General features: G+C 37.3%; 2 protein-coding genes across 6 annotated transcripts in view; one reads left to right on the plus strand and one right to left on the minus strand.

Moving 5' to 3' along the window:
* Nucleotides 1–5,979, minus strand: part of LOC127456760 (tumor necrosis factor receptor superfamily member 21-like) — a 32,583-nt gene extending 26,604 nt beyond the window's left edge. The window contains exon 1 of the mRNA XM_051725336.1: nucleotides 5,565–5,979. Within this exon, the coding sequence (XP_051581296.1) occupies nucleotides 5,565–5,600 (36 nt within the window). The 5' untranslated portion in view covers nucleotides 5,601–5,979. The remainder of the gene's footprint in view (nucleotides 1–5,564) is intronic.
* A 7,919-nt stretch (nucleotides 5,980–13,898) lies between these two features.
* cd2ap (CD2-associated protein) overlaps nucleotides 13,899–26,220 on the plus strand; it is an 81,837-nt gene continuing 69,515 nt past the window's right edge. For 3 of the 5 annotated variants that reach the window (XM_051725330.1, XM_051725332.1, XM_051725334.1), the window contains exon 1: nucleotides 13,901–14,162. In XM_051725330.1, the coding sequence (XP_051581290.1) occupies nucleotides 14,159–14,162 (4 nt within the window). In that variant the 5' untranslated portion in view covers nucleotides 13,901–14,158. Of the gene's footprint in view, nucleotides 14,163–26,220 lie in introns of all 5 variants that reach the window. The other 2 variants (XM_051725335.1, XM_051725333.1) reach the window with 2 other exon arrangements.

A 26,220-nucleotide genomic window follows, 5' to 3' on the forward strand; every position in this document is an offset into this window, starting at 1 on the left:
TCTTTCGTCATTGTAAAGTGCATTTCACATGAGTTGAGTCGAGGCATCAACGCTCCGTTCAACGCCAGCGTCAAGAGCCGCATTGCCCTCCACATGACAAGAGTTGCAGAAAGCGTCACAGAGGGGCGATTTTACGAGTTTGCCAGGTAAAAAAGCGGGAGGTGTGCACAATAAACATTGGAAACATGTATTTGGAAGAGAGAAAACAGAGCTTGCAGTTGCTTTGATAGCAGAAAGTATTAAAAGGACTCATTTATGTTTAGGTCTAAGCGTTTTCTTGTTGAATTTAAATTAGTTCAATAACTGGGGTCTCTGATATACATAAACGATAAGGTAATATTTAATTAAAAGAAATAATGAGACATTCAATGTCTCTTCACAAATTTGGACAGTTTTTAAATATTTCTTGTTGCTTAGTACTCTCAAAGACATTATTGGTGAAGCAAAAACACGTGTGAAAAACACTTTGGTGTAAAGTGACGTCACTTCATAGACTTCAATGTATTCTGCAGCGCTGACACGAGTCATGTGTAAATATCAGTCACTTTTGCACATTAATCATTGCTCTTCACAATCACAAAAGTGACTGATTATGGTTTCAAAAGGGCGAATTTCTCTGAAAGGTGATTTTTAATGCATTTATTTATTTTGTGGAATTTGATAATTTTCCACGGCACACCTGACAATCTTTCACGGCACACTAGTGTGCCACGGCACAGTGGTTGGGAAACACTGATCTAGCGTGTTTACTTAGAAAAACAAATGGATGGTTGCAAAAGCGTTCGGTGTGAACAGCCCCTTACAGTTGGTGGAGGTCTTTGGCCGTTACGTCTTGCACTCTTATAAGCATTTCTTAGATTAAGCAATGAGTTTTTTAAACACGTTGTTAGGAAAAATAATCAACTTGGAAATGTGTGTCTCGAGATCCTCTCGTTCGGTTCCATTCTGTTGTGTTCCGTCTGTTTGAACAGCCCCTGGCCTGTGCTCATAGTCTGAGCCGCTTCACCACCGAGTTCAGCCGAATACCACTGCTATCTGGGAATACTGCTACCCTACATACAACTGTAATGAACAAAAAACAATGTGGTATTTTTCTGTTGTTATGAAGTTTGAGTCAGGGGTAGTATACTGTGGCACCAGTGCATGTGTAACACCATGTGAACTGTCTATTGAAGCATCCTCCCATTTTTCTTTTGACTCAACATTTGAAAATATGGACCAGCTAAAACTTTTTATTTATTTTATTTTTATGCACATTATTTAAAAATTGAATGCTCTTTTTTTTTTTTTTTAACAGTCAGTAATGTTATTTGTAGTAATATAATGGTGCTGTATGGTTTATGTATTTAATGCGCCCTCTTGTGGACTACGGAAACAATGTCAATTTAAAAAATTCAGCTGACTTTAAAATTCAAATTTTATTCAAATTTTGAAAATATTTAAGGTAAAAATTTGAACTTAGTTTATCTGCCCAACTGACAGCCCTATTGGCCACTACATCGCGTCTCTTGCTGTTTTTTTCAGAATCACATGCCATTAAATGAATGCCGCATTTTTATTATGCCGTGTCAAGTTGAAAATAGTTATTTAAAAGAACGTGTTTAAATAAGAACTGCATGCATTCTGTTTCATTCAGCTTCCCCCCTTGGTTTGATTTTCAGAGGCATTTTTTTTTTTTTTTTTACTTTATGAGGCCACGACTTTTCGAATTATATATAAAAAAATTCTAATTCTTTAATTTAATCTATTTATTAACAAACATTCATAGTATCATTGTATTATATTGTATGTGTCATGCAATAATATGTATGCCTATGCCTAGAGTACAATATTAAGAAATAAATCAGATGTTGCAAATAAAGCAGAACAACTCATTATGGGGGGGGGGGGCATTTTTTGTCCCCCACAGTTACAATTTTGAGGGTTTTTTGGTGGCATTTTTGCCTTAAGTCTTTATTAATTTCCCAGGCTACCACTGAAATAATTCCAAAATCTATCACGAAATTAAAGGTAATTTTTCCATTATTAACATACTTCCTCCTATTCCAGCATAATATGCAAAGACAACTATAAGTATGTGATCCACTGGTAGACAGGGATTGCTTTAGCGCAGCCTGGTAGAACAACTGACTAAAGCTTCTGCTGAACATGAATAGCAATTAGAAAAAACTGTGCTTTCCCACCAGCTTTAGCTGTAGAAGAGGCCAATGGAGCAAGCCAATAATGAGCTAAGAGACGAGGGTTTGAAGTAGGGCAGTGATGGGGACAATTTCACTTATGACAGGACAATGCCGGCATGGTTAGTGGTCTATAAAAGCACTTTACACTAACTCATTTCCCATCACTAAATGAGTACACTGTTGCGTCAAGAGACAAGTCAGTTTTTCTCTGCACTGGCTCTTGAAAGAGGAACTCACAGCCCTAAGATAAGAGGAACAGCCTTTCATGCATTCTTGCTTTCGATAACCACAGAATGCATGATGTAAAAAACAAAGACATGTTACAAATCCACCAACACACAACATTCTCAACTCACCCAAAACAATGTCGGAGTTAAAAGGGCACTTCTATGTAGTTGAGTATCTGCTCTTTAGCAATTTTGTGAAAGATTGTGCAGATATGGGGTCAGGGTTTTGCCTATATCATAGAGACCAAATGTCATGAGGAAAACTGCTTAGTAAACATACTAAATAATGTCTTAATGAAAATGTAAAAATGAAGAAAGGTTTAGGGGTAGGGGATAGAAAATATCATTAGCTCTCTATAAAATCAATAGAAGTCAATGGAAAGTCCCAACCATTACAGAAAAATAAGCGTTGAGTGAATGTATTCGCATACTAACATCCCTGTCTGCTAGAACAAGATATCGGGTACAAGTCACAACATTGGAAAAATATGCATTACTGGCAGCTATTCAAAACGTTGCTGCTCCCTTTTAAAGCTGTGACTTTCAAAGTGCCTTAGCATCCGCTCATCTACCAAACCAAAACATCCCTTCATGCACTCATACAAAAATATTTATAAAAATAATTCCAAATGTTGCAGAATAAATATTAGTAGCCACAAAGCCAGAAGGAATTACATGTATGCAAAAAGTGATAAAGACATTTTAGTACCAATGCAAATCCTTAAAGGAATATTCCGGGTTTAATACAAGTTAGCCTCAATTGACAGCATTTGTGGCATAATGTTGATTATCCAAAAAAAAATAAAAATAAATAAAATTAAAAAAAAAACAAACAAAAAAACATATTTTGACTCATCCCCCCTTTTCTTTAGAACAAAGAAAAAACTGAGGTTACAGTGAGGCACATACAATGGAAGAGAATGGGGAAATTTTTTGGAGGGTTTAAAAGGCAGAACTGTGGAGCTTATAATTTTATAAAAGCACTTACATTAATTATTCTGTTAAAACTTATGTATTATTTGAGCTGTAAAGTTGTTTAAATCATTGGGGGTATTTATTTTATTTTATTTTTTTTTTTTTTTTGGTCTTTTAAGGGTTTATGGCGTTACATTGTCATGGCGAATACATATTCAAATTTGATATAACTTTACACAGAAAAGGTTAATAAGCGTTTTTTCTAAATAAAATCATGTTAACATGCATATTGTTTACATCTTTGGCTATACTTTTGAAACAGTGAGTAACGTATACTGATTGGCCACATTCATTTCCATTGTAAGTGCCTCACTGTAACCCAGAATTTATTTATTTATTTTTTTTTAAGAAAAGGAGAAACAAGTTGAAATTATTATTTTGTGGTAATCAACATAATGCAAAAAAAAAAAAAAAAAAAAAAAATGCTGTTGATTGAGCTTAACTTGTATTAAACCTGGAGTATTCCTTTAAAGAGAAAGTGTGTAATTTTTTCGATGTTAAAATTCTTTCTTGTATGTCGATGTAATAGGACCAACTACAAGTAATCCATTTGTAGGTTGATTTTCTAAAAATAAGCAAAAAACTGTGGCAATTCAGAACTCTTGTTTGTTTGAGCATGCTGGCATAGCACTATTGGCTCAACCAACGGGGGTTGATTAAAAGCAAAACCGTTTGAAAATAATAATTAAATTTGCCATTCCATTTGGTGCCATTAGAGACAAATAAATATCAATTTACTCAAAAAAATAAATTAATTTAAAGCTGTAATTTGCAGTTGCAATCCCAATGCTTTATTGTTGATTCAGCTGCTCTTATGAGCTTAAAATGTCTGTGATGGTTTTGAATTACTCATCAGATTTCCTGACTAACCTGTGAGTGGATGGACCTGGCATTTCACGGCCCAACTTCATGAGTTTGTAACCTGTGTTTATACACTTTACATAATTCTAAAATGATATGTACTTAGTGAGTAATCTATAAAAAATTTCCAGAAGCTCTTAGGAACACAACCCACTGGTATCTCCCACAGATGCTGTAAACTACATGGAAATTATGAATTAGTGCTTCAGGAAATGTGGCTGCGGAATTTATGATTGTATAGCTCTCTAAATGTTCATTTATTCATGGGAAAGAATGGTGTGCGAATCCGCAGGAACATCCATGGGGACAGATGTGATATCATCAGGATTCCATGTGCCAGACAAACAGGACACCTGTTACACCTGTGATACATCATAACTGAAAACTGCGTAGCAAGAACAAACACTCCCTGTCTGGGGGCATTCATGCCCATTTATACTAGACAAATTTACAACTTGCCAAACACATTGCATCAGTGGCATCACTGCCAACAAATATGTTTTTCACAGGTACATGCATGGTTCAAACTGCTACACCTTCTGGTGCTGTGAGACTAATAAGTCATTGGCCGACATTTGTATGGGTGTTTGGGTGGATTATGGAATTTGATGGTCCTTTGATAAAGACCTGCTAATGGATAAGCCAGTTTGATGTGAAATACCAAATTAACCTCAACTGACTTGATACTGCTTAGGAATATTAAATAATGAACATAGGCATGTCAAGTCATGTAGATCCTTTCAAAACAATACAGTCAGTGTATATAAAACAATATCTATCTATCTACAGTATCTATCTATCTACATACATACTAATATATAAGTCATTTAGATCTCTATAATACAATTTGAGTTAATGACACACAATACGAGTTGATGACTTTATTGTTAAAGGACTTTATTATTAAATACTGACAAATGTATGTAGGACAATAAATGAAGACTATACCACAAACAATAAAATAAGAATTTCTCCAATCCAACCTCTATTTATCGAAGGCTGTGTCTCAAAACATAGGTGTGTCACAATCAGTAATAACAATAAATTGTTTAAAATATGAAATATATAAAAATATAATATAGAAATATAATGGAAAAATATTTTATATAATACAAAATATTCTATACAAATATTTATATACCATATAATAAATTGTTTTGGAAAACGTCATCTTTTGTTTGGAGCCAAGGCTTCCATTCTCCAGCAGCACGCACCAAAAGCGTCACCAGGTAGAGCTACTGTCCCTTTAAATTTGACAAAAGCCAGAATATTCGGGAGGATCCGAGAAAAACAATGAATAACGAATGTATCCTTGGCTTACCATGAGCGACACATTGATGGACATTTTCCCAAGCATTATCCCAGTAGAATCACTCTTCTTTTAAATATGCCCAGGTCCACATCTGTTGCTTTTGCACTTCATAGGTTGAGTATCACCATCTCCGCATCAACAACTGGACACCCACATTTTGTAAGGTATTGTTCCTTCGCTGGATCTCTCCTTTCAGTGCACCAGTTCCGTCCACTGACAGCTTATTATAGTCTGTGCTCCTGAGTGCACGGGTTTTAAGTAGTAGGGGATAAGCGCTTCGTTTTGGAAGAAAAACGGTATAATTCCCATAGCGATGATGGATGGATTTGTGGACTGAAGTGTGGCTTCTGTTTGTCCAGGTTACAGATTCTCGATTCTCTGTGCCGCAAAGACGGGCTGCTGCTGACTGAAGAGGGCGGGTGCTGGCGACACACGTCACGAGCGAAACTTGCCACTGGCTGCTTGTCGGTGCCGCAGACCGTATCACAGTCTTGATTCTATATAGTTTCCGGGAAGATCCTGGGACTGGGAGCAGTGTAGTGTAATGCAGTGTGCCATACAGGGCGTTACAAGCCGGATAACAAATGTTATCAAGAAGAAAAGTGTTGCACAGGTGTCCTGTAGGGGCACAGAATAAACTATCTATCTATCTACACACATTGCCAAAAGCATTTGTAAAATTATATGTACTTAAATACACATTTACACACACACACTCACTTAGCACTTTATTAGGAATACTATGGTCCTAATAAAGTGCCAGACATGGTCTCCTGCTGTTGTAGCCCATCTGCCTCAGGGTTCAATGTGTTGTGCATTTTGAGATGCTATTCTGCTCACTACAATTGTACAGAGTGGTTATCTGAGTTACTGTAGCCTTTCTGTCAGCTCGAACCAGCTTGGTTGACCTCTCTCATCAACAAGGCGTTTCCGTAAGCAGAACTGCCACTCACTGGATGTTTTTTGTTTTGTTTTTGGCACCATTTTGAGTAAACTCTAGAGACTGTTGTTCAACAGTTACAGAAATACTCAAACCAGCTCGTCTGGCAGATAGAATCATGCTACAGTCAAAATCACTGACATCACATTTTTTTCCCCATTCTGGTGGATGATGTGAACATTAACTGAAGCTCCTGACCAGTATCTGCGTTATTTTATGCATTAACCTGCTGCCTCATGATTGGCTAATTAGATAATTGCATGAATAAGTAGGTGAACAGGTGTTCCTAATAAAGTGTTCAGTGAGTGTATATCCACATATCTAGAATTAATATAGATATTAATAGAATAAAATAGGATGAAAAATCTAGAATAATAATTAAAATAATAATAATAATAAAGTAAATATTCACTATATAGAGATTTCTATCTATCTATCTATCTATCTATCTATCTATCTATAATGCATACTGTACATACATACAGTACATGCATAACCTATAGCCTACTGTCCAGTCTCATTTCCAATATAATTTGAAAGAAGGTCTTCCAGCCATTCTCAGGCCTCAGACATGTGTAAACAGCATAACATCATCTTTTGTGTCACTCAAAGCAGGCAAACCTCAGAGCCCATTGGCAGATGAGGGATACACCATCTGGCATAGGCCTACACGTGCAACTGGGAGTTAAAAGGTTGAAATGGGGAAATGCTCTCACGTGCCACTCAATGTTTTGCCGCAGGAAATCACTCTAAGTGGGTTAGTGATGGGGTAAAAGAAGAGCATCGGTCTGACTAACATTAGTGCATCCATGCTGAAATGTGCAACAATATGGCTATTTGTGTCACTGTGGGATAACACACTACATAGTGCTGTACTGTGGACTGAAAGGATGTTTAAGGCTTTCAAACAAATATTACTAGATTTAATCATGTTTGTCAGTTATGTGAACACCAGATTATGTTTTTCCCAGTATATGTTATAGGATGTAAGGAGAGCATCTGTGGTTTGAGGACCATATTTCAAACAGCTCACACTCTAATGTTCACATGTGATAAGTCAATCATAACTAATTAGAACTGTGATACTCAAAATGTCTGTAAATTAATTATAGGGATTAAGTTGTTCTGACCGGCCCTAATTACAGGTCATATCAAACAACTTCACAAATTTATAACAGCAAGAATTAAGAAGACTGTACTCAAAAATGCATGTCCTGTACTGGTTAAAGCTGCCTTTTCTGCAATACCTCAAAGCCAGTATGGCCACAATGTAAATATTATTTTGAAGTTTAATTGTTTTGTCCAACCTTCAGCTTTGGGACTTAGATTATTTTCTTGCATGTGAAAAACAAAACAAAAACCATTTCTGGCAGTTTCATAAGCGGAACACGGAAATTGTGTTAAACTAGGTTGCATATTACTCTTCATGTAGTAGCATGTAAGAAGGTAGCAGTAGTACAGGTGCTCGTTACTGTAATATCACCATTAGTTTCAGGTGATACTGTAATTTCTTCCACTCATATGCAAATGTTTAAAAATTGAAAAATTTTAGCATATAAAAAAATCACCTGCAGTTTAAGCTTTGTGGTTAAAATTCATTTTCAGGAGTACGTATTTAAAATACAAAATGTAACTATTCCACTACAGTTACAATTTAAATCATTGGTATTTAAAATAGTTACATTCAAAAAGTATTTTGATTACTGAAGAGATTACTTTGCATTTTATTGCAATTTGTTTCATTTAATATTTAGTCCTTTCAGATGGAAAAATGTATACATATAAATGATGTGATCCAAAGTGCATTTGAACAGCGGTGAAACTTTCTTATGAGGTGTTACATTCACATGAGCAGACAAAGTCTGAAGTAAGTTTGGAGCAGAAGAAATACAGTGCATCCGGAAAGTATTCACAGCGCTTCACTTTTTTCAAATTTTGTTATGTTACAGCCTTATTACAAAATAGATTAAATTCATTATTTTCCTCAATACCCCATAATGACAACGTGAAAGTAGTTTGTTTGAAATCTTTGCAAATTTATTTAAAAAAATAAATAAAAAAATAAAATAAAAATCACATGTACATAAGTATTCACAGCCTTTGCTCAATACTTTGTTGAAGCACCTTTGGCACCAATTACAGCCTCAAATGTTTTTGAGTATGATGCTACAAGCTTGGCACACCTATTTTTGGGCAGTTTCTCCCATTCTTCTTTGCAGGACCTCTCAAGCTCCATCAGGTTGGATGGGGAGTGTCGGTGTACAGCCATTTTCAGATCTCTCCAGAGATGTTCAGTCGGGTTCAAGTCTGGGCTCTGGCTGGGCCACTCAAGGACATTCACAGAGTTGTCCCAGAGCCACTCCTTTGTTATCTTGGCTGTGTGCTTAGGGTCGTTGTCCTGTTGGAAGATGAACCTTCGCCCCAGTCTGAGGTCCAGAGCGCTCTGGAGCAGGTTTTCATCAAGGATGTCTCTGTACATTGCTGCATTCATCTTTCCCTCGATCCTGACTAGTCTCCCAGTTCCTGCCGCTGAAAAGCATCCCCACAGCATGATGCTGCCACCACCATGCTTCACTGTAGGAATGGTATTGGCCAGGTGATGAGCGGTGCCTGGTTTCCTCCAGACATGACGCTTGCCATTCAGGCCAAAGAGTTCAATCTTTGTTTCTCATGGTCTGGGAGTCCTTCAGGTGCCTTTTGGCAAACTCCAGGTGGGCTGTCATGTGCCATTTACTGAGGAGTGGCTTCCGTCTGGCCACTCTACCATACAGGCCTGATTGGTGGAGTGCTGCAGAGATGGTTGTTCTTCTGGAAGGTTCTCCTCTCTCCACAGAGAAATGCTGGAGGTCTGTCAGAGTGACCATCGGGTTCTTGGTCACCTCTCTGACTAAGGCCCTTCTCCCCCAATCGCTCAGTTTGGCCAGGCAGCCAGCTCTAGGAAGAGTCCTGGTGGTTCCAAACTTCTTCCATTTACGGATGATGGAGGCCACTGTGCTCACTGGGACCTTCAATGCTGCAGAAATTTTTCTGTACCCTTCCCCAGATCTGTGCCTCGATGCAATCCTGTCTCGGAGGGCTACAGACAATTCCTTGGACTTCATGGCTTGGTTTGTGCTCTGACATGCACTGTTAACTGTGAGACCTTATATAGACAGGTGTGTGCCTTTCCAAATCATGTCCAATCAACTGAATTTACCACAGGTGGACTCCAATCAAGTTGTGGAAACATCTCAAGGATGATCAGTAGAAACAGGATGCACCTGAGCTCGGCTGTGAATACTTATGTACATGTGATTTTTTTTTTCGTTTTGTATTTTTAATAAATTTGCAAAGATTTTTTAGGAAAATAATGAATTTAATCCATTTTGGAATAAGGCTGTAACATAACAAAATGTGGAAAAAGTGAAGCGCTGTGAATACTTTCCGGATGCACTGTATGTGTGTGTGTGTGTGTGTGTGTGTGTGTGTGTGTGTGTGTATATATATATATATATATATATATATATATATATATATATGTGTGTGTGTGTGTGTGTGTGTGTGTGTGTGTGTGTGTTTGTGTGTGTTTCTGTACGAAACATATGTTGTTCTTATTCTGCCCTCTGCTGGTTAAAAATTAAAGTGCCTTCAACTTCAGCACATTAATTTTCTTTTCTTTTTGTTTTCTTCTTTTTTTTTTTTTTATACAAACAAGAATATTATTAAGTCTAGAGGGTTATTTGATAAATGAATCTTATATAAACAAGCAGAGTTCAAACCACAGATGATGAGACCACTTATAATAGCAAATGATTTGTTAATAAGTAAATAAAGAGAGACAGGTAATTTCCACAGTCACCTACTCCGGTAACACTTTACAATAAGGTTCCATTTGTTAACATTAGTTAACAACATTAACATGAACTAACAATGAACAATACTTTTACAGCACATTTATTCATCTTAGTTAATGTTAATTAAAATCAAAAGTTGTATTAGTTAACATTAGTTAATGCACTATGAACTAACACGAACAAACAATGAACAATTGTATTTTTATGAACTAACATTAACAAAGAATAATAAATGCTGTTAACAGTATTTTGTTAATTTTATGTTCATGATACCTAATGCATTAACTAACGAATGGAACCTTATTGTAAAGTGTTACCGCTGCTCTTGATGCAGTAAGGCAACTTAAGGCAACGACTCATGGTAACCATCCAAAGGAAGGAAACCAGAAGACTCATACTAGATGGGCTGCCTCAGTTAAGTATTAAAGTGCAATTAATGCAATATATCTTTGATCATTGTAATAAATTCTAGTAATTTATTTGTTTGTGTTTGTTCTGCAATCACACAGCTAGGCAGAGAATGTGTTATCCAAAACACTCCATAAAACACGAGGAAACACATGGGTATGGAAAGTGCTTTTGATTGGGGCAACTTCAGTATACTGTTAACAGCTTAATAGACAAATTTAATGCAAATACTTCAGCCACTTCATGCTAGAAGTGCTTTTACCGAGATTTCATAGCAACTGCGCCACTTACAGGTAAAAATATCATATAGCAAGTGACTGCACAAGGACTTGTATTCCCCACACTCCAATGTAAATACATCATTTAGCCTTTTATTACAATATTGCAGTCAGTTAGGATCACTACTTTATTTTAAGAATGTGAAATGTCAGAAAAATAGTAGAGAGAATGATTTATTTCAGCTTTTATTTTTTTCATCACATTCCCAGTGGGTCAGAAGTTTACATACACATACACTGTTAATATTTGGTAGCATTGCCTTTAAATTGTTTTACTTGGGTCAAACGTTTTGGGTAGCCTTCCACAAGCTTCTCACAATAAGTTGCTGGAATTTTGGCCCATAGGTTTGTAGGCCTCCTTGCTCGCACATCAAATCAAACCAAACCAAATCACTTTTATTGTCACACAACCATATACACAAGTGCAACAGTGGGTGAAAGTCTTGGGTGCAGTTCCGAGCAACATAGCAGTCATGACAGTGATGAGACATATACCAATTTACAATAAACATCACAATTTACATATCTAATATACACATAATTACACAACACAATAATAATATACAATGTACAGTATACAATACACACAATATAGAATACACATAATATAGAATACACATACAATAAAAATAGTATATAAAGTATATATAAAATATACAGTATATTTTATAAATGCTTTTTCAGTTCTGCCCACACATTTTCTCTCAGACTGAGGTCAGGGCTTTGTGATGGCCACTCCAATACCTTGACTTTGTTGTCCTTAAGTCATTTTGCCACAAATTTGGAGGTATGCTTGGGGTCATTGTCCATTTGGAAGACCCATTTGCGACCGAGCTTTAACTTCCTGGGTGATGTCTTGAGATGTTGCTTCAATATATCCATATAATCTTTCTTCCTCGTGATGCCATCTATTTTGTGAAGTGCACCAGTCCCTCCTGCAGCAAAGCACCCCAACAACATGATGCTGCCACCCCCATGCTTCACGGTTGGGATGGTGTTCTTTGGCTTGCAAGCCTCACCCTTTTTCCTCCAAACATAACGATGGTCATTATGGCCAAACAGTAAAATTTTTGTTTCATTAGACCAGAGGACATTTCTCCAAAAAGTACGATCTTTGTGCCCATGTGCGCTTGCAAACTGTAGTCTGGCTTTTTTATGGCAGTTTTGGAGCAATGGCTTCTTCCTTGCTGAGCAGCCTTTCAGGTTATGTCGATATAGGACTCGTTTTTACTGTGGATATAGATAATTGTCTACCAGTTTCCTCCAGCATCTTCACAAGGTCCTTTGTTGTTGTTCTGGGATTGATTTGCACTTTTCGCACCAAACTACATATATCTCTAGGATGCGTCTCCTTCCTGAGTGGTATGATGGCTGCATGGTCCCAGTGTGTATATACTTGCGTACTACTGTTTGTACAGTACAGTTTGTATAGTGGAGTGGTGATGGTGTAGTGGGCTAAAGCACATAACTGGTAATCAGAAGGTTTCTAGTTCGATCCCCACATCCACCACCATTGTGTACTTGAGCAAGGCACTTAACTCCAGGTTGCTCCAGGGGAATTGTCCCTGTAATAAGTGCACTGTAAGTCACTTTTGATAATTTGTAAAGTTTTCCGTTAGTTTACTCAAGTTCAGTAACGTATTCTAAATACTTTAGAATACATTACGTCTTCAGCACTGGTAGATTTTTTCACTTGTTTTGACTATAAAAACTCTGCCAGTACACTAAGACAAAATACACATGTTAAAAATACATTCTCTGAAAAGCCTAAATATCTTATACAGTGTTGTTTGTAAAACAAGATGAATCAAATTGATTTTGTTTTAAGGATTTTTAGATATTTTTTCAGGACAACAATACAAAAATTATTATCAAGAATACGATTTTTGGCCCTAATATCAAATGGCTAGAAATAGCATTTTAGATTAGCGTAAAGCTGACAGTTTACACAAGGTTTATTTCTGTTTCTTCTGCTCCAAACTTACTTCAAACTTACTTCTCTGTCTGCTCGTATAAATGTAACACATCATAAGAAAGTGTTTCACCGCTGTTCAAATGCACTTTGGATCAAATCATTTATAAATGTTTTCCATCTGAAAGGACTAAATATTAAATGAAACAAATGACAATAAAATGCCAATGTCAATAATCTCTTCAGTAATCAAAATACTTTTTGAATGTAACTGTATTCTAATTACCAATGATTTAAATTGTAACTGTAGTGGAATACGGTTACTTATATTTTGTATTTTAAATGCGTTATCCCGTTACATGTATTCCGTTAATCCCCAACCCTGTATATATATATGTGTGTGTGTGTGTGTGTGTGTGTGTGTGTGTGTGTGTGTGTTATATGGGAAACATTTGGTTTAATCCAAATTCAGTTTGGTTTTAAGTCGTCCACAGACAACAGAAAATAAATTATAGTAAATACATTGTTAAAGTACAAGAGAATACAGTGTAATTCCACACTGTCTAGAGTAGAAAATGCTACTACTACAAAACGTATGTTGTTCCTATTCTGCCCTCTGCTGGTTAAAAAAAAAAAAAAAAAAAAAAAGCCTGTTTATTGTCAGTATACCTTAAGGTGAATTCTGTTTACTGTCTGTGATCAAAGTAAAGCAAAAAGTTAATTTCTCCCTTTGGTTTACAACACTCGCACTAAAATTACTTTCTATAATAGCTCTATTATATAAGTAACAATATATGATCATATATACATTTTCTCTGTATAAAAGTAGATCACTGCAACATTTTCGTGCATTTGCGCGTAGGTCTTCTCAGAATAAAGCTCTTCAATGGTCAGTTTACGTCAAAATGTCATACTTCAGCCTTCTGCATTCCAGCGAGGAAATCTCACTTCTCGCGGGATCCTCCCGATGAAATATCGCGGAGGCAAATCTAAGAAAGGTGGAGACTTCAGGATAACTTCCTACTCAGAACACTTAAAAAAGCACACCTTACTTCAGCAACAGGCCGACATTAAAACACAGCCGAATGGAATAATATCGCAAATAAACTCGCTAACAAGCACTTCACCAACACGGTTCCACGCGCAAGTAGGATTTACTGCTAGCATCCAGCCTGCTAGCTTACATCAGCTACCAGGACGGGAGATTGCACACATCAGGATCGAAGGACAGTATGGGTAAGTTCTACTCGGCTCTAATGGAGCAGTTGCAGTGTCACCGTGCGTTCCATATTTCACGGAAAATTTCGAACGCGCCATTCAAGTTTCGTTTTTTTTTTTTAAAAAAAGAAACATTGCATCCACGTAGAATGAAGAAACAAACTTATAAGCAGATTAATATTTTACTACGCGCCACTGTCGCAAACTGGCTAGACTTGTCCAAACCAGTAAATTCCATGCTATTTGCGTCAAGATGAATAACTCCCTGCTTTGTCACTACTGTATTATTGTTTTTAAGGGTGTTTGACTTTGTTTTATTATTTTCAAAGCAGTTTGTAGAAGCTGTGGCTTTGTTCCAAGAAAGCCCCCTTAAGTTGACTGCGACTTTAATAAGAAGCACCTCCCTCCTTTCTAGAAGTAAGGCAGGTAAACAAATGTAATAGTGGACAACGTTAGTTTGGCACGGGCGAGTACCTGTACTGTTCTGCTCAGCCATGCTCTAGTGGAAGATCAGACTGGTTTTGAATAAAGTGCAAATGTTTTAGAGTTATCTGCAAATCCTCTTTTGGGTTAGCTTCATTTCCATATTTACTACTCTCAATTTCAGTTGTTGACACCAATTGTACTTGCTGTGTTCTTATCTACGTTTTCTTTGATTGTGCTATTGGATTTATAAGGGAATCAGTGTTGAGTTTGTTTTATTGATTTGTTTCTATGTCCTGTGGCCAAGCCTCATGCTTGTTTTGGCATAAGACAGAAGGGATTTTTGTCTGCACATCCAAAAGTGCAATTTTTATGACTGCCAAAAAAATCGTAGCTCCTTTATTTAAAAAGAGGCACTTACAATGGAAGTAAATGGGGCCAGATGATAAACTTTAAAATAAACACTGTTTTAAAAGTATAGCCAGAAGATGTAAACGTTATGTGTGTTAACATGATTTTAGTGTGATAAAGTGAGGGATTTACTTGCATTTTGGCGTTTACCAGATTACAGGATTTACAACATTTTGGCGTCATGACAACAAAGTTGTATGATTGTATATAACTTTGCACATATAAGGTTAGTAAACAATTTTATTTCACTATAATCATGTTAACAAACATAATGTGTACATCTTGTAGCTGTACTTTTGAAACAATGTATATTTTAATGTGTATAGACTGTCTGGCCCCATTCACTTCCATTCTAAATGCCTCAATCTAACCACAATTTTTGTTTAAATTGTTTTGTGGTAATCAGCATTATGCCACAAATGCTGTCAATTGAGCTCAACTTGTATTGAACCCGGAACATTCCTTTAAAACTGGTTGTTGGTCAGAGCTCTCCCTCTAAACTCTCTTTGTCATGATATGAATTATGATCTTATGTAAATTCAGCTGATGTTTTTCCTCTCTAGGGCAGAGATTTTGCTCAAACACAACCTACTTAAAAATATTCTAGAGTGGAAGATATGTTAGAGCACATCCCCTTTTACATTTACTGTTTAGTGTGTGAGGCACTGAGACCCAAAGAAAAAGTTGTATTGAATTGTTTTGGCTTTGGTTTACATATATGTTACATGGTGCATAATGGTCATTTATTTTCCCAGCTGTTGGTTGGAGTAGGCTAAGTCTGTGGCATGGACTGGCTTGGCTTTGACCTGTTGTAAAAAGTGGCTGGCAGGCAGGTTGCTTTCGTGGCCCCCCGCCCTTGTCAGTAATACATCATGTTGTCACAAAGTTATGTAAGCACTGGATTGGAAACTCAGCCCATCAGGAAGTAAAGAAGTGTGTTAGAGTAATATGAAAATAGTCTTTGCACAGGTGCAAGTGGAAATTGCTTGGTCATGTCAGGTCTTGACTGCAAACTAAGTTAGTTCAGGTAACGTTAAAAGAAGTGAATATTTCTTACTGAGCTTAAGTTTCACGGGGTGTTTAACCCTGATCTGTCCTTCCAATCATGTGGAAATCTTACTGCTCTACACATTTCCTTTTCATTTAGTTTACCTGCTAAATTGTAATAGACGTGAGCAAAAATTGTTGTGGGATAAAGTTTAGAGGGATGGTTCACCCAAAAATGAAAATCCTGTTATGAATTACTCAATCTTATGTTGTTCCAAACCGCTAGGACTTTCTTTCGTCTGTGGAACACATGAGATGTTAGGCAGAATGTGAAAAACTGACAGCATCAGTCACCATTCACTTTCATTGTCTTTTTTCATACTATAGAAGTGAATTGTGACTGAGGCTGTCAGTCCCTAATGTTCTGCCTATAGGCTAGATGGCAATTTCAGCAAAGACTGTGTGACATTTTCTCAGTTTGAAGTTGCCTACAGCTTAAGAACAGCTTTTATAGGGAATATAATAACGGAGTGAAGTTTACATTTGAGCTTCAGCCATATGTGACTTTACGATGAATCTAGATTCTATTTAAGTGAAGTTAGATATCCTCACCTGCAGGATCCTCCCTACATGTCATTATACAAAAAACCCAAAGCTAAAAAATATGTGAGGAATCTCAGCAGCCTCTCCCTACATGCTGAATGCTGCACTAGTGCCATGTGATTCTATTGAAAAAGACTATGCTTGATATCTGACAAGGAAAAAGATAGTAATAATAGGTTTGATTGCGTTTGACCGACATCCTGTATAGGTCTGGTTATGCCTGAATTGTGAAGAGGCTCTTTGGTAAAATGTTAAATATTAGACTTGCTACATTAAATAGCTAGCTTAGATCAGTCTTTCCTAACTTTTGTTTTGCCATAAGTATCCCCAAGTAAGGCTCAAGTAGCCCTTTATTGACACAAAATAAAGAAGTATACTAAAGGCTAAATATCTTTTATACAGTGGCAAGAAAAATTATGTGAACCCTTTGGAATAAGTAGTTTTTTTTTCCATTAATTGGTCATAAATCATCAGTCACAATAGACAAACAACAGTGTGCTTAAGCTAACAACACACAAACAATTATAATCTTTCATGCCTTTATTGAACACATCCCATTAAACATTCACATTCCTGTGGAAAATGTAAGTGAACCCTTGGATTGAATTGCTGGTCGATCCTCCTTTGGCAGCAATAACCTCAACCAAGTGTTTCTGGTAGCTGTGAATTAGACCTGCACAATTTTCAAAAGGAATTTTGGACCATTCTTCCTTACAGAACTGCTTCAGCTCAGCCATATTCTTAGGATGACTGGTGTGAACTGCTCTCTTGAGGTCATTCCACAGCATCTCTATTGGTTTAAGGTCTTGGCTCTGACTGGGCCACTCCAAAAGCTTGATTTTCTGAAGCTACAAGCTGTAGTGGATTTACTTTAATGTTTAGGGTCATTGTCCTGCTGCATCCCACAAATTCTGCTGGGCTTCAGCTGGTGCACAGCCACCCTGACATTATCTTGTAGGCAAGAGGTCCAGGCCCCGAAGCAGCAAAGCAGCCCTAAATCATGATGCTCCCTCCACTGTACTTCACTGTTGTGATGATGATTTCATGTTGGTATGCGGTGCCCTTTTTACGCCATACGTAGTGCTGCGTATTCATCCCAAACAATTTAACCTTAGTTTCATCAGTTGTTTCATATACGTAGCATTGTGGAGTTCAAGGTGGTCACCATGCCTGTTTAATGTTTTCCATATAGTAGACTCATGAACGGAGATGTTAACCAGTTCCAATAATTCCTTCAATTTTAACTCATTGAGCATTCTGGGTGTGCCTTTTTGAGTTATCTTGGCTGAACGGCCACTTCTAGGGAGAGTAGCCACAGTTCTAAATTGTCTTCATTTATAGACAGTTTGTTTAACTGTGGACAGATGAATATCCACGCTCTTTGAGATAATTTTGTAACCCTTTCCAACTTTATGCAAAGCAACCATTCTTGATCGTAGGTCTTTTGAGATCTCTTTTTTTTTTTTTTTTTTTTTTTTGTGAGGCATGGTCCATGTCAGCAGATACTTCTTGTGAATAGCAAACTCAAAATATTTGAGTGCTTTTTTTTAGTCAAAGTAGCTCCAATCTTGTTTCATTAATTGGATGCAAGGTTTGCTAACTCCTGACTCTAATTAGCTTTTGTTGATGTCATTAACCTAGGGGTTCACTTTTTCCACAGCACTGTGAATGTATAATGGGATGTATTCAATAAAAACATGAAAGATTATAATTGTTCGAGTGTTGTTAGCTTAAGCACATTGTTGTTGGTCTATTGTGACTTTGATGAAGAGGAGCTCACATTTTATGACCAATTAATGCAGAAAACCTGCTCCTTCCAAAGGGTTCACATACTTTTTCTTGCCACTGTACATACATATATAAATATTATTTATGAAATTTATTCATATACAACAACAACAACAACAAAAAAAAAAAGAGGCAAAATAAGCCATGAAATGCACAATTAGAACAGACTAATGCTGTTAATTATACAGGGCAGGGGATCTTCTAATTTCTAACTATTTAGATGACTTGCTGCTTCATTATTGAACTTAAGGACATGATATGAATAGATGAATAGATAAATACAAATATTAATACAGGGATCAAGTACCAATACGATATTTTGAAAAAGTATTGTGATATATCAATACGTTATTGTATTGCCACTGCTCCATAATAAATGGTATCAGCATCATTATTTAATTTTCCAAAATGCATGCACATATAATTAATGACATTACAATTAACTGAATATTGCTTTGGCTAGACATACTCACTACACGAATAGACAGCCCTAAAACAGCAGCTTAATTAATAATAATAATAATAATAATAAAAAAATAGGTAGGCCTATTTAAGAGTGTTCATAGGGCTATTGAAACATGTATCATTTAGACTAGAGGAGGAGCAGGCTGGCTTTAAAATGGGGACATATAATGCTTTTTAAAAAAAAATTTTTAATAAAAAGTCACCAATTTCAAGCTAGGACTTCTTGTTTTATAGTGTTAAAGTTATGCTCTTGAAAATGCAGCAGGAACTTCCTTTTTGGTGGGTCTGAGTTCTGTATCTAGTGCTGTGTGTGTGTGGTTGTTTATTTTTAAATATCAGACATCTTTAAATTATTAGAAATAAGAGGTGCGTGCGTGCGTGCGTGCGTGCGCCAGCCAGGGTCTTTATTAGCTGAGTCCAAAGTGCCAGAGGGCACTGTGAGGTTGAATTGAAATGGAATGCCCCATATTAGGGGCACTCCCTGCTGTATTTCTAACTAGCTCCAGTCACTATTGATTATGTTTGTATGTGTGTCAGAGCTCGACATTAACGCTTGTCTGGGACAAGTGGATTTTTGAAGGGGCAAGTGAAAGAGAATTTTACTTGACTGACCAGACAAGCAGTCTGATTAAAACATCAATAACAAAAAAATAACCAGCTATATTCGTGATAGCCTAGTTCATATTCTTATTCTGCTGCTGAAAGTAATCAAGAGCATATAATTTTATAATTTGCAAGCGATCTAGTAACAGCTGCGCCCTGTTTGGTTGACAGGCGGCGTTTGTGTGTGTTTTGAACATGTGCGTGTGCTCCGAAATGCGCACCTGAATGGTCAAATACATTCGGCCAAAATGCCCGTCTTGGTGAGGTATTCGTGTAAACACAGAGAGTTATGTCTAAAATGAAAGTAAACGGCAACATAACATTATGAAAAAGTAGATCTCATTCCATAGAACTATGAGCATCTCTGCTGTATATGATGGCGATGGAGGCTTTTCTTTATTTGACTAACTTATGTAACATAAAATAATTATCATATGACAATAGCCTCCTCTCCTACACAGTGCAGTTTACATTTGTCGCAGAGAATTGAGTTGATTGCATAGGTACACTATTAGGTTGGGCATCGGTCATAATTTTAGAAAAATATAAACATAAACCTTGACATGTTACTTGAGCATGTAACTTAAATGTCCTTTTTTCTCTCCGGACAAGTAACTTTTTTTTTTACGTGGACAAGTGAATGACCAATTTAATTGTCCGGAGGACAAGCATATGACAATGCTAAATGTTGAGCCCTGTGTGTGTTTTTATTCAGTGTAGTAATTTTATTTATTAAGCCACTGATCCATTTAATGTCTGACCTCTCTCTGGTCCACCGCACACACAACTAGTTTGGCTTGCACTTCAACAGTGAACATATGTCATGAAAAATTTGTCTGTGGATTGTCATATGATTGTTTTTAAGAATAGGTACACTTTATTTCAATCTATTTTAATTTACATTTACAAATAGCAATTTACAATTACATCTCATAATGTGTTTATGTGTCTCTTTGTCATTAAAATGGTTAGAATTCTATTCAGTTAGAGCATTAATGAGATCGCAAATAGATCATGCTTGTTTAGGGGTGGGCAGTGTACCGGTAGACATGATAAACTGGTAGAAAGTTGGCAAGCGGTATATATTTTGGATTATCTATTTATTTCTTTTTTTGGATTTTCTCCCCTTTTCTCCCCAATTTTGGCATGCCCAATTCCCAATGCGCTCTAGGTCCTCGTGGTGGCGTAGTGACTCGCCTTAATCCGGGTAGCTGAGGACAAATCTCAGTTGCCTCCACATCTGAGACAGTCAATCTGCGCAACTTATCACGTGGCTTGTTGAGCGCGTTACCGTGGAGACCTAGCGTGTGTGGAGGCTCACGCTATTCTCCGCGGCATCCACACACAAAAAGCCACCTGCCCCACTGAGAGCGAGAACCACATTATACCATATTATAGTGACCATGAGGAGGTTAACCCAACGTGACTCTACGCACCCTAGCAACCGAGCCAATTGGTTGCTTAGGACTGGAGTCATTCAGCATGCCTTGGATTCGAACCTGTGACTCCAGGTGTTTTATTCAGCGTCTTTACATGCTGAGCTACCCAGGCCCCCCTATATTTTGGATTATTGTCTGTATTAACGCAAAATCGCCACTGTGTGGCAAGAAATGTGCACCTCATTCTATTCACGTACCACATATGCGGTACACATTCTGTTGCAGAAATGGTGAAGGAAGGCGGGTGGCTTCACATGAGGGTTTTTCAGGTACTGACAATTGAAGCAAATTCAATGACATTCTTTTCGAGTTCTAAATATGCTTCTCATCTCACACACGCAGCTGTGTATCACGTGATTGTCATGCGTGACAGATTGTGCTCCACAGACAGGAGAACGCAGAGCGTGTGATCACTGGTGCCACTCAACCTGGTTTCCTCTATCGCGGCATAACTTCAAAACTTGCATGACCCATTTGAATTCTACTGAGTTTTTTTTTAACCTTAAAGTGCTATGGAGGAAGTCAAACAGCGAGAGAGCCTGACATTCTAACTAACACTGATGAGGAAAACTAAAGCTAAAACAATGTGTCATGCACCAACAATATTGTGCCATCTGTCATGCAGGTTTTTTAAACTACACATCGCCCTTAATAAAATTCAGTTTGAATGATGTTAGATATTAGAAAACAAAATGGCTGTACTTTCAGATATTCAAATATTGTCTACAGAGATGAATTGAGAGCTTAATGAATTGTTTTTTATCAAAAATAGGAAGGATTTTTTTTCCGTTGTTGCATTGCTTTCAGAAGATGTCAAGTTTCTTGAGGAAAGTTTAATAATAATAATACTAGTCAACAACATCAAACTGAAATGGGAAATTTAGCATTGTGGTGAGGTTGATTGCCACCAATTGATTTATTTTTACTCTTACTGTCTGTCAAGTTCTAAATAAAGAGAAAATGATATGAGGAAGTAGTTTTCATTTATAAAGTATTTAATTAAATGGATTTTTCAAAAATAGGCATTACAATATATTTAATTTATAAATAAATGTTATAGATTTTTTAGAAACATGTAACTGTATTGTGATATACATCGTTATCGTGATATAAATTTAGTGATATAAGATTTTGGTCATATCACCCACCCCTATGCTTGTTTCACAGGTACTTGAGCCACCTATGATCTACAACTGCTTCTTTTCTCAGAAAAACAAACAAGGGAGCGCTTTCTTCAGCTCCAGACTTAGTCTGGAAGTTCAACAAGGGTAGGGCTGTCAATTGGGCAGAGAAACTAAATTAATTTTTATCTTAAACATTTTCTGTTATTTCCTTAGTTCACAAGAGTTCGCATTGAATACATATAACCACACAGCACCGTGTTATATTATTGCAAAGAACATATTCTCAAATTTTAAGTCAAAAGTAAAACGAAGGGGGAAACGCTTCAATAGGTAGTTCTGTGTTAACATGGTGTTACACTTGCACTGGTGCCACAGTATATACTACCACAGACTCAAACTTCAAAATAATAGCGATATACCAGTGTTTTTCATTAATTACCGCTGAATGTAGGGTAGAATTATTCCCAGATAGCAGTGGTATTTGGCTGAACTCGGTGGTAAAGCGGCTCATGATCCCTGGTCAGGGGCTGTTCAAACAGACGGAACACAACAAAGGAGCAGAACGCGAGGATCTAGAGACACATTTCCAACTTGAACTCCTTTACAGAGAAACCACTGAGAAATGCTGATAAGAGAGCAAGACGCAATGGCCAAAGACCTCCACCTACTGTAAGGGGCTGTTCACACCAAACACTTTTGCTACCATCCAGTTTACCGTTTTGTATGTAAACGTGCTAGACGAACTTCTTTGTTTCGCTTTGTTTTTGTTTATTCAGCGTCTTGTGCAGAAGCACTGTTTTTTAGATGCTGTGTCAAGTTAAAAAGAACTTCAAAATGTGTCTTGAAACAACTGGTTTCTGTTAAACTGTATTTTGTTGCGCTTCATCTAGCCTTTTTTAGCGCAAGAATGCGATCAGTCTGAAGTCATCGCCAGTGCTTGGCACACATCCAAAATTCGAATGCGCAGTTTTAGCATTCAAATATGTGTTTTTCTTACATTTGACAAATATTAAAATTTCAAATTTTAATTTGACAGCCCTAAACAAGGGTGTATGAGAAGTAATTTCAGAGTGCATTGCTTTTTGGATAAAGCTTTAAGTAGTCTTTATTTAGGCCCATTTTCTTGGATTCAAGTTATTTCCTTCTCCCTTCAGTATTTTGTATAATTTCACTTACCCAGCCTTTTCCTGTTGTTAAAGAGTGCAATATCTGGCATGTGTGAATAACATTTTGAGTTTGAGATTTAGAGATGTCGGCGATCAGAACACTTAGTAAATTACCTTATCTGTTTTTCTTTTTGAATGGCTGCAGAGGAAAAAAGGGAGAGAGTAAACGTCGTAGGCTCTGGATCCGCGCCCCACTCCAGATGCTCTCGCCAAGAAGCTACAGTCAGCCTACCTTGTCATTTTGTCAGGATTCGTGTGCTAGACAATTCCTGCAAAGCTCTGCTGAAACTTTCCGTTTCTTAAAGCTAGACCACAGTGACCAATGTTCTTTGGTTGAAGGCCTTGGCTACACACTTTTCCACCACAGTGGTGCTGGTGTTCGGCTGGGGGATATCAGAGCCGGGCCAATCGATGACATAACTTACTAAATCATTTTATTTTAGACAGATATTTTATCTTTATCCTTCAACCTATTGAGTGTTACATCACCATATCGGGTGTTTCCAGTGTAGATAGCTTTGTTAATTCTAATAGGAGCTTTGTGTCAGTCTTGCCAATCGTGTTGTTGTTCTGAAAACTGAACTTGGTAGGACATTATTCCACCTATCGGGCTTTAATGTTGAGGGTTACTCATCAAAGACTAGCAGGTTTTAGGGGCCGGTGTTCCGGCATTAGCACAATGTTGTTGGAAGAGGCGCTAATGGAGCCGTTAGATTGGGTTGGTTTTGGAAGTTCTTCTTTTTTCCTCTTTTGTTGGTTGGCAAGAATATAAAGGCTAAATTAGATGTAAAACCAACACCCTCAATCAAATGGTGATTTTTTTTTTTTTTTTGTCCCCCCCCCCCCGTTATATGTAACTAGCCTATATCTTCTATAAACTACACCAACTAGAAGAGGAAGAGACCAAAACCGTGAGACGACTGGCCTTCACACAGACATTCTGGTCTCGCGGCTCAAGGTCCGAGGCTATTGGCACCAGCTGGTCAGTTGATAGACCTGCCTTGCATAGTGGAAAAGTGGCAAATGAGTACTAAAGTAGATAGGGACTGCAGATATCTATCCAAGAGGATAGATGACATGGTTTGGCATTCGCTCAAAAGGCCCGTTTATGGGTTGTGTATACTGTGTTTTTGACATTGATTCAACTTTCCTTCCTAGAGTGCTGTAAGAGATTTCTCATTGTCATGTTTACCTGAACTGGTTAGTTATACTGTTCTCAGCCGAATCTTCCAAAAGACTTTCTGTAGAATTAAAGGCTTGTACAGGGAATTTCATTTGATTACGACCATTACATCATTGTTAATAAGTGCACAAACATAAGACGTGGTAGGGATGAATGATGCGATCCTGTCAAGCACTCTGTATCTGAACTCATCTCAAATTGCTGTAATTCAAGAATTCGTTTGACTGCTAAAGGTTATTTTTATTCATGTGGGAATATTCAGATATTAAGCTTAGAGGTTGACCGATAACTAGGGTGTTGTAAAAAAGCTGATACCCAATTAATCACCTAAAAGTTTTTAAAATCAATTTATCATGCGTTTTCTTTCTAAGAACATTTTCGTAGTCTTTCTTTTCCTTTACCGTGAAGGGCACAGACATGGAGGCTACAAGAGTCCAAATTGAATGAAATCTCAGATGCAGTTTATTGTGCAACCAAAATCTGAATAATAACCAGAAACAAATTAAGATTTGGCGCATAACTCAGGACTTTTAAACAAAAACAAGACCAAAATACTCTTCTTTTGAAATCCCAGCTTACACAAACAGATAAGAGAAACAAAATATGTACTCTTAAAGTCATCTACAATGTCTTATAATATAAACAGTATTAAGTAGCCTAAACATTATAGTACCGATAGTTTCAAAAGTAGCTATCAGCACCAGTTAATCAGCAAAACCAATATATTGGTCAGCCTCTAATTAAGTGTCCTGAACATGCACAGTTGAACACAAATGTACCTTTCACACCAAGAGCAAAATGAATATTCAACCGGCATGAATGAAATGGAAATTCATGCTGGTACTATAAGTGGATAAATTGTATTTCTTGCACAGGGATGTTTGCCAAATATTTGCATATTTTATGCAAACAACTTGCCAACCACTTTTCAATGTCCTTGTTTTCTTTTAACTCTCCTTTTTTTTTTTTTTTTTACTGTAACAATTGGGTAAAAAAAACAATTGTCTATTAGAGACTGCAGAGGGGTATAGTACCTTAAGCACATTGTTTTATAACTCTTTGGGAATGGCCTATGTTTCCCATGAGAAGTCTCTGGACTTCCCAAGCCATCTCTGACATCGCTGTGTAAATAACCTCTGTCAACATAGATAGTGTATGCACATGCTGCGGATCGCATTCTTCACAGACATGCACAACTCTCACAGCCAGATTTAGTGATTCTCCTAAGGCATTGTTTATGATGCCCCACTTTTCAAAGACTCTGGATATGGCTGAGCGAATTGGATGTTTGTTTCTGTGTGTCCGTGGTAATGATTAGGTAGCAGAGAACAACACACTGCTCAGACATTTGTCATTTTTGTTTGTCCCATGCTTGATGGAAATAGAAGCCAACAGGTTCATCACTATGCTTGGAGACCTTCATTCCTAACCACTAGGGCTGGGCGATATGAAGATGTATATCATTGCGATGATATAAAAGGTCACTTGATAGAAATTTTGCCATATCGCGATATGTAAATATCCATGTGCGCAGCATGGGCTTACCTATATGGCCAGGGCTTCATGTGAGACTTGATGAAACATGGACAGGTTTTTTCCAGCATTGAAAATTGTTCTGCTGCCGCCCAAGCAAATTCAGTGACATTCATCTCGTGATTGGCACATCAAAAGCACAAAATTTGCTACTCATCGGACACGAGCATTTGTGTTTCATGTGTTGAGTGTGGCACGTGCTATCTCTGGAGCTCACAAATGTGCTTGAGTCCAGCAGTCTTCCCGATATTTGTGCTCCACAGGCAGGAGAGCGCAGAGCGGGATCACTCACGCTACTCAATCATTTTTGACCCAGGATAAACCCTAATGGAGAAAGACATCTCCACTGAA

The sequence above is a fragment of the Myxocyprinus asiaticus genome, chromosome 19, assembly GCF_019703515.2.
Source record: "Myxocyprinus asiaticus isolate MX2 ecotype Aquarium Trade chromosome 19, UBuf_Myxa_2, whole genome shotgun sequence".
In the NCBI taxonomy this organism is placed as follows: Eukaryota; Metazoa; Chordata; class Actinopteri; order Cypriniformes; family Catostomidae; genus Myxocyprinus; species Myxocyprinus asiaticus.